We start from the raw sequence: 9,403 nt of genomic DNA on the forward strand, positions 1-9,403 counted from the left end.
TTCGAGGGCTTCCCGGGCGAGGGTGCCTGGAGCCCCCAGCGACGGCGGCGGCCGGGCACCGGGGCGCAGGGTCCTTAGACGCTGCGAGCGGGCGCGTCTCGAGGGGCGGGGAGCTCGGCCGGCGGGGGCGGGCCAAGGGTGGGGGCGGGAGGCGGCTCCCGGGGCTCCGCGCCATTGGCCGCAGGGCCGGGCGGCAGGAAGGGGCCAGAGAGCGCGGCCCCACCCCGTGGCCGGCAGAGCCTATCGCCGGGAGCGCGGAGCGCGGATAAATGTAGCGCCGCGGCGCGGGCCGCCAGCTCTTCGAGGGGCCGGAGCGCAGCGGAGCTATGCAGTACCCACACCCAGGGCCGGCGGCGGCGGGTGCCGTGGGGGTGCCGCTGTACGCGCCCACGCCGCTGCTGCAGCCGGCGCACCCGACGCCGTTCTACATCGAGGACATCCTGGGCCGCGGGCCCGCCGCGCCCACCCCCGCCCCCACGCTGCCGTCCCCCAACTCCTCCTTCACCAGCCTCGTGTCCTCCTACCGGACCCCGGTGTACGAGCCCACGCCGATCCACCCCGCCTTCTCGCACCACTCCGCCGCCGCGCTGGCCGCCGCCTACGGACCTGGCGGCTTCGGGGGCCCTCTGTACCCCTTCCCGCGGACGGTGAACGACTACACGCACGCCCTGTTCCGCCACGACCCCCTGGGTAAGGCGGCCGGGGTCATGGCGGGGCCGAGCCGCGGCGGCGGCGAGGAAGGCGCCACCCGGCAGGTGGCAGCGTCCAGGAGGCGGCGGGGGCGGTGTGGGAGGCAATAGAAAGTTGTGGCAAAAGTGATCGAAAAGCGGCTCTCGGGCGCGCTCGGGGACAGGAGGCGCGGGCCCCAGTGGCGCGCGCCCGGGGCTGACCGCACCATGACTCAGATTGGTTTTCCTGCACCTTGCAGGCGTCGGGGCGCGCGGGCCCGGGCGAAACCACTGGCTGCCACGGGGGCTTGTGGCCGAAGGCGGTCCTGGGGCGCGTGTGTCGCTCGGGTGGGGCCCCCTTAACTGGAGGGACCGGGAAGGGAGTGCCAAGGCACCCCGGGCCGGCCCTATGGGGCAGGGATAGCCGCCTGGCCCGGGTGGTTACGAGGCTGGACCTGGTTCAACAAGCTTGTGCAGTGAAAGAGCCTGACCCTTTCCGTTCATACAGGAAATCTTGAGTTCTCGATAGGAGTAAATCTGGTTTCAGAAGCTGTTAAGTGTTTTCCTGGCTGCATGAAGCAGACCCTTCCCCCGGAGTAGTGCACGCTGCTGATTATTTTATCGACATCCTCAATACAGACAAATTCAGGAAACACTCGACTTCTGATAGCCGGGATCCGTTTTTCTGATATTGTTCATTTCCTCTGTGTGGGATGTGACTTTATGGCAGCTAAAATAACCAGTTGCTTCCTTTTTTTTTTTTTTTCCCCGAGGCTGTTTTGCACTAGTCTGAAACCTGACGTAAGCAAAATCTGGAAAAAAAAAAACAGTCAACAATGCCAGCTTTCAAAGTGATTGGGGGCAGGCCTGCAGACCCACGGACGGACGGACTGACTTGACTGACAGGTCTTTGGAGTAAGAAAGGCCGTGAAGACACCTAGGTCATGTGGTATTTTTCGGGGCTTGTCCCCCTCAGTGCGCGGCCTAAGAAATAAGCCACCGATGATCCGCGCTCCGGGTGGCTCTTGGCATCTCTGGCATCTGAAGCCCCGGAGGAAATAAAGAAAGGGGGCTCCTTGTCTTGGGCCACCAGGGTTTTAAATTTACTCTCAGCTAGTGGCAGCTTCTACAGGGAACCTAGAGACAGACTAGCATTTTCATTAATATTTTAATGACCACATGTTTATGAAGCGACCTCGAGCTCAGCCCTCCACCCTCCTTTTCTCAAAGTTAGATTTGGAGGGGATTCTATTTTAGCTCTTTATTTTAAAAAAATCTTTCATTGTATTTTTGATTCCAGCCTCGAGAGTTTGGGGTGGGAGGTGACCCCGGCGTGACTGTCTTCGCCCGCTGGGGCCAGAGCGGGACCCTCAGCCCGGCAGGGCCTGGGGTGAACGTTTTCACTGAGCGCGCCCTGGGTTTCCTTGGGTTACTGCTGGGACCGCGCAGGAGGAAGCAAAGGGTTTTTTCGAGATAGACCAACAGGAAACACATTGACGGAAATGTTGCCATAGCCCACGGGGTAGCTTTAACTGGCCGCCCCCGCCGCCGGGTGTGAAATCAGAGGAGGCCGCTGCGCCCTGGAGCTAAGATTGGAAGCTCCAGGAGCTGCCTAAAGTGTGCGCCCGGGCCCGAGGGCTCGCCCGGGCAGGCTCCCGCCGGGGGCCCCGGGCCGGAACGCCTTGGGTAGTGTAACGACCCGGTTCCTTCCCAACACATACAGACTCTGGGTGTTTGGAAAGTGCGGCTCGCCAAGGGAGAGGGCCTAGAAGTGCAAAAAGTTGTGTCTAAATTCGAGAGTGACTCGTTCAAGGGTGTCGTGGTATTTTAAGCTCAATTTTTGTTCTTTTGGGGATGAGAAGATTTGTGCTTGAATCCAGCCATGGGTGTGATGGCTGTTTCTGTCTGAGTGTACAAGGGTCGTCTGCGTGCATATTCAGTGTGTGTGACTTTGGGTGTTTCTGTCTCTGGGTATGTATGTGTCATGGTGGGCACGTATTGGGTCCTTGTGTGGGTGGGCGTATGTGACCAGGTCTGGTTGAGTGTCGTCCCGCGTCCCCTACTCCCCTTCGTCACCCCCAGGGCCTGGCCACTCCAGGACTGTCACTAACCGCAGCTCTCGCTGCCCCCAGGCAAACCTCTGCTCTGGAGCCCTTTCTTGCAGAGGCCTCTGCATAAACGCAAAGGCGGCCAGGTGAGGTTCTCCAACGACCAGACCATCGAGTTGGAGAAGAAGTTTGAGACCCAGAAATATCTCTCTCCGCCGGAGAGGAAGCGTCTGGCCAAGATGCTGCAGCTCAGCGAGAGACAGGTGAGCGCGCCTGCGGGCTCGGGGCAGATTCCTAGGGCGGGAGTCGCGGGGCGGAAGACAGACTCGGAGCCTCCTTGCGCTCTGGCGAGTCCTTCGCGCTGTCGAACGGCCGGAGCGCTGGCCTGCTCCACAGCCCCGGATCAGCTTCTCCATTGCCCACCAGGCGCCTTGGGTTCGTGGCAAGTTTACTTTCTGTCTTTCCTGTAGGTCAAAACCTGGTTCCAGAATCGACGCGCTAAATGGAGAAGACTAAAACAGGTATCGACATGGCTGTGTTTCTATGGAAATAAATATTTTTATCATGTTATCTCAATGCGAGGCCTGTTATGGGTTGTATGCAAAAGTCATTTGAGAGACTATTTAACCTCTTCACCTTGATTAAAAAGGCAAATAGTCTTGCTGAAATTCAGGATGAGTTGCTCAGGTGGCAGTAATGCTAAAAGCACCTAATGCAGTTCCTATATCAATTATGCTTGGGTTTTCACACACTGGCTAGTAAAACTCCGGGCTAATTGTTTTATAAACCCCATATGTTGTTTATCTAATTAACGCAGGAAAGATAAAGTAATTGACAGTAAATGACTTAAGCAGTTATCTTTGGGGGAAAATTGTTTCTTTTATTTACACAGCCATAATAAAACCAGGCAGAGCTCAAGGGTAAATATAAGGAAATAAACACCTTTCGGTCTTGTTTGCACTGTTTTTTAGAAGAATTAAATATCAAAGAGTTTAAAATTATTTCCTACCTAATGCCAGCTCTTAAAATGAATATAAGACATGTAAGAGAATATACAAGCCTGTTTGGAAAGTAGCTGAAACTTACTAACAGTCTTTTTTCTAATGACCTTGTTACGCAATATGCGATAAAAAGTAAAGGCTAATTCAGTTTTTGAAAAACCTCTATTGACTTTAAGCTAAAGATTTGTTTTTGATGTTGTAATCTGGAGGTCTTCTCCATAGTTATCTGACAATTGTCCTATTGTTCATTTGCCAGTGTACATACAGTTTAGAATAAATAAAATATTTTTGAAACAGTAATACAAGTGGGGAAATAGAAAGCAGTGTGCATTTTTAAATTTAGCAATCATAAGTTTTTCATTAAATATAAGGCGGTGTCACAAAGAACACTTTGAGATAGAAAATAAATATCCCATAATTTTCATTATTCTAACATGATTTAAAAATGTGCAGATTCCCTCTCAGTCTCTGACCCTGTGCATCTATTTGTTACTTAGTTGCAAGCCTGGTGAATAAATATATTATTCTATAGTCTTGCTTTAATAAAAAAAAAACCCTTAGAATTATATCATAATATTTCTTTGTAGTGTTTATGTCTATTTTAGACAAACAGGATTAAAAAATTAACTCACTTAATTGGGTTCTTGGTCAAAGGTGTGACTGCAGTTTACCAGGAATTTTTAAAATAGTTGTTCCTTTGTAATATGTGGGAATATATTTTCCAGAAATTTCCCAGGTTTTGAGTAAATTGCAGTGAATTGTCTCCCTTTGCAGTTGGCAACATTCTTTCAGTTTTGCATTTTTACCTTTGTCGTGATTTTGTAACTTGCTACTAGTATTTATAACTTTATAAACTTACTCTGGGAAATGGAGGAAAAAGGATTCAATCTAATGATTTTGAAACTTTTTCCTTAATTCACTACATAGCATTTATATTTTTTAAATGTCTGAGAGACCCTGTTAATTGGCAAGGTTTAAAAATACTTGAAGAGTGAAGATAGTGTGTATCTGTAGTAATCTGATTTCCCCTTTCCCCTAAACTTTAAATTTTTAAATTTTTATTTGTTTATTTAATGTTTTATTCTTATTTCTGAGAGAAAGACAGACAGCATGAGCAGGGGAGGGTCAGAGAGAGAGGGAGACACAGAATCTGAAACAGGCTCCAGGCTCTGAGCTGTCAGCACAGAGCCCCCCGTGGGGCTTGAACCCAGGAACCGTGAGATCATGACCTGAGCCTGAGTCGGACGCTCAACTGACTGAGCCACTCGGGCACCCTCCCCTAAACATTATAGAATCTTGAGACCATGGATCTGGGCGGGAGCTAAGTGTTCATTTGACACAATCCATTTAGTTATATTTGTGACTGGTTGTTCTTTTCTCACAAGAGCATAATCTTTCTCTTATAGGACAGGCACTTTTCTTCTAAAGTGAGAAAGAGGGGGCGCCTGGGGGCTCAGTTGGTTAAAGTGAGAAAGAAGCACAAATATGTATTTACTTAATAAAAAGATTATAGCTGAAAGCAATAGATAGACTAAACATTTTAAAGACGATAAAGAATGAAAACACATTCTGATTTATGTCTCTCATGCCTCCGTATTTCACGAGCGTACCAATTTCATTTTCATTCCTTTCATTCAGGAGAACCCTCAAAGCAATAAAAAAGAAGAACTGGAAAGTTTGGACAATCCCTGTGACCAGAGGCAAGACTTGACCAGTGAGCAGAATAAAGGTGCTCTGGAAAGCTCTCAAGGTTCGCCCTCCCCTGCCTCCCAGGAAGACCTTGAGTCAGAGATTTCAGAGGATTCTGACCAGGAAGTGGACATTGAGGGCGATAAAGGCTATTTTAATGCTGGATGATGACCACTGACATTGGCATGTTCAGAAAACTGGACTTGGGAATAACGTTTGCTACAGAAAATCTCCATAGATGATACTGGAAAACTCTGAGAAAGGGAATCAATTTTCTGGTATTCTGGAACCCTGAAATATTTGGTGCACTGGCTAAACAGCAAAACTTACATTGAAACCTTAATTTTGACTTCCGTGGTTTATGTACTGATTTTAGGTTGTATGATGAAGGGACAACTCTTCACTGCTTAAATTCACCCTCTTTTTAAAAAAGTAAATTGTTTTTTCTATTTATAAAAAGTAATTTTTGAATTTTTTGTTAAATTTTTAAGTTATAACTTTAAAGATTTTAATAAGATCTTCTTGAATGATGTTTCTACAATCTGTATCTACATCCTACTTAATGGAAAAGCAGAAGGGCACCCCAGATGCAGAGGTATGCCTTTGGAAAAGGGGCCCACATTTCAGGCAGCCTCAATATTTTTAAAGGAAACGTTCTTTTCTTTTATATTACATTCTTATACTGCTGCCTTAAATCCAAAGTGATCTCAGAGCTCCTTTCTCGAGGATGCGTATGTTCTTTTTTTCAGAGAGAGATAGTTGATAAAAATCTTAAATGCTTGTTTTGCACTATCACTTAGTACCTATATGACCAAGGTGTTAAGGGAGTAGTACAGTACAAATCAAGCAGAGAAACTGACTCGTCGGTGACTAAAAATCACAGACGAACTAGAAGTAGCAGGTTAATTAACTGTAAGTAGACTGTAGATATTGTGTTTTATATCGGTGTTTATAATGTGTGTATATATAATTTTTTCGCTGTAAAAAAAAAAAGGCCAAAACGGTGATGGTGGTTTTTTTTTTTTTTTTAAATGAGTAACTTGTGTATAAAATAAACCCATCGGTGTGGGACGACCGATCTAGTCGGACCTCTCGTACTTCCAGGGAAACGAACGCACACCTTCCTTCCTGCGCCGCGCGGGGCTGGGCGCGGCGGGTAGGTGGGCCCCTGGAAATAGATTGGGGCCTTTCCCCAGGAGGAGGGGGCGGGGGAGGGGCTTGGTGTGCGCGCGTCGACGCAAGGGGAGGTTTCCGCCCGCGGACCCCTGAGTGCGGCAGGTGGGAGACCCCGGCGCGCAGGGTGGCTGCGAGAGCCCGGGCCGTAGTCGGCCGCGCCGCGGAACGCCGGGCCGCCGAACCCCATCGATTCGCCTCGGCCCCCAGGCTGGCCGGGGCCGGCGTCCTTGACCGGCGTGAGTCAACACTGCGTCATCCCTAGGCGGCCGAGCCCGGGTAGGGGGGTCCGCGGAGGGCGGAGAGGGGAGCCTGCCGGGGAAGAGCAGGGCGGCGGTGTGCGCGAGACCTCGGGCCTCAAGCTTCAGCGAGCGTAAGAAGCACCTGCAGAGCTTCTTGAAACTCCCTGCGGTCCCGTCGACAAAGTTTCTAATTGGGCATGTCTGCCGTGGGACCGGGATTTGCACTTCAACCAGTGCTCAGGTGGTGTCAAAGCTGCTGGCCCGAGTACTCAGCTTTAAGAACCACTTTTCGGGGCGCCTGGGTGGCTTCGTCGGTTAAGCGTCTAACTTTCGCTTAGGTCATGATCTCACGGTTCGTGGGTTCGAGCCCCGCGTCGGGCTCTGTGCTGACTGCCAGCTCAGAGCCTGGAGCCTGTTGCAGAGTCTGTGTCTCCCTCTCTTTGACCCTACCCTGCTCACGCTGTCTCTCTCTCTCTCTCTCTCTCTCTCTCTCTCCCCCCTAGAAATAAATAAAAAAAAAACATTAAAAAAAAAAAAAGACCACTTTTCTAAAGTGTAGAAGCGGGTGGGGTCCACATTCTCCGCCACTCCTTTCTCATCTGCTTCCCTTCTCCCAGTAACCCCTGCCATTGTGAGAGCAGGAGGTGGGGACGACTGGAAGGAAGGGAAAAAGAAGGGGCCGTCTGGGCCGGTGGGAGCAAGAGTCTGATGGCTGAGGGGAGGTCGCAGGGCTGAGAAATGGGTACTGTGAGATGGGGGAAACGGAAGTACCCTGATGTGGGGCTGAGAGGAGGGGTGGCCTGCGGTTTGTGACTGGCCCCGGGATTGCATCCAGCTGCTTGCCTACCTGAGCTGTCAGGTCCCTGACATTCCAGGAAAATTCCAGGCCTGTTGAGGGAGAGGCCCAGAAACCTCTTCTAGCCTGTGCCTTCACACAGGCCTCTCCTTGTTTGTGGAGTTGGTTGCGTCATGACTGAGGACACCTTAAGGAATGACTACGCCCCTGGCATGGCCAACCAGGGCTATGATTCCCCAGACGTGAGCGTCAGGTGAAGACAGAGTGAAAAGGTTATGGCTTTTAGCAAATTGTCACATTCTACCTCCTTAGATTTCAGGAAGGCTCCTGGAATTGCCTGTGAATTTACATTTCTGAGAAAATTACTACCAGGTTCTTAAGCAGAGAGGTGTGAATAGGCCTGGAAGTTTAATAATTTGGGTTGGAATTTTAATTCTTGGCCTCTGTTCTCTCATCTGTGGAATGAGGATGGTTCAGTTGATCCATGTGATCCTTTCCAGCCCCTCCAATTCCCAAGTCACTTCAAGCTCTTTATCTTTATTGTTCCCCTTGTTCTCTGTGTTTTCTCATTGTTGGGGTCCAAAGTAGATCTCCAGTTGGAAAGTCTCCCTTCCCATCATCTGCAGGCTCCAAACTCCCAGACCCTGCATGACAGGTTACATATAGGTTTCAAGGGTCATAATCAATCTCATTTGAAAAAGGGACTGTCAGTATCAGAGTTTTGGAAAATGGGAGGCTTGTGGGCCTTATATTGAATTAAAGCAATCCTGAAATCAGTTTGTGTGTGTTTCGCCTCTGGAGATAATCTCTGGTTAATGTTTATTCTTGGGAATAACTGTATCATGATGATCAAGCAGAGAAATACAGACTTATGTATTGACTGGCACTAGAAAAGTTGAAGGGTGAACTCTTGTTTTAAACTAGACAGTTCTTGAAACCAGAATGTTTTCCAGTTTAAAGCTATTTCCAACCCTCTTCAAGTTGCTTATGTTCTGAATCTAAACATATTCTTTTTTTTAAAAAAAAATGCTTATTTATTTTTGAGAGAGAGAGAAAGAGAGCACAAGCTGGGGAGGGGCAGAGAGAGAGAATCCTAAGCAGGCTCAGTGCTACCAGCAGAGAGCCTGATATGGGGCTCAAACCCACAAACTGAGATCATGACCTGAATTGAAGTCAGACGCTTAACTGACTGAGCCACCCAGGCACTTCTGAATCTAGACATATTCTTAAGAATCAAGAACATGTTCACCGGGAGAAGTACAGTATTCTCAGGACACAGGTTGGCATTAGCTGTTTTCAAAATGCCCCATTGAAGATTGCCAATGAATATTTACAAATTCTTCCTACAATCCAGGCATTTTTCATTTGTTTGTCTTTTGGCTATTTCATGTTGAAGCAGCATGTATGACCTTTACAGCACAACTCCTGTCTTGTTTTTAACTCTTTTTATCAGGAGATTCAACTTGAAAACGGTTATCATTTAGCAGAAAGACAAACAGAAAAGCACATTTTTGTAAGCAAAACGTTAATGATTGGAAGAATTGCCCTAATTTCACCATGACAGTGTGTGATTAATCCCCTGGGTCATGTACTTATACTTTAAGTTATTCAGTTCGTTGGTCTTTGATATTCAGAACCCTTTCTAACTTAATAGGATATTGATTTTGTTGGATGATGTACTTTGACTCTTTAAACAACATCACTTTTAGGGATGACTAGCCTGCTGTGTAGTATTTTATTTAGAAAACTATTGCATAAGGTTACTTTTTCTTACTTTTTATGGTTT

The 9,403-nt window shown here is 48.4% G+C and overlaps 1 protein-coding gene across 1 annotated transcript; it reads left to right on the top strand.

Moving 5' to 3' along the window:
* Positions 1 to 248: 248 nt before the first annotated feature.
* HHEX (hematopoietically expressed homeobox) lies at positions 249 to 5,749 on the top strand. Its single transcript, XM_039230301.1, has 4 exons — positions 249 to 690; positions 2,801 to 2,979; positions 3,187 to 3,237; positions 5,356 to 5,749. Exons 1-4 carry the CDS (start codon positions 327 to 329, stop codon positions 5,572 to 5,574), a joined length of 813 nt encoding a protein of 270 aa, XP_039086232.1. The 5' UTR covers positions 249 to 326; the 3' UTR covers positions 5,575 to 5,749.
* The last annotated feature ends 3,654 nt before the right edge of the window (positions 5,750 to 9,403 follow it).

Source organism: Hyaena hyaena, unplaced genomic scaffold, assembly GCF_003009895.1.
Source record: "Hyaena hyaena isolate Hyena2069 unplaced genomic scaffold, ASM300989v1 scaffold_44, whole genome shotgun sequence".
NCBI classification, from domain to species: domain Eukaryota; kingdom Metazoa; phylum Chordata; class Mammalia; order Carnivora; family Hyaenidae; genus Hyaena; species Hyaena hyaena.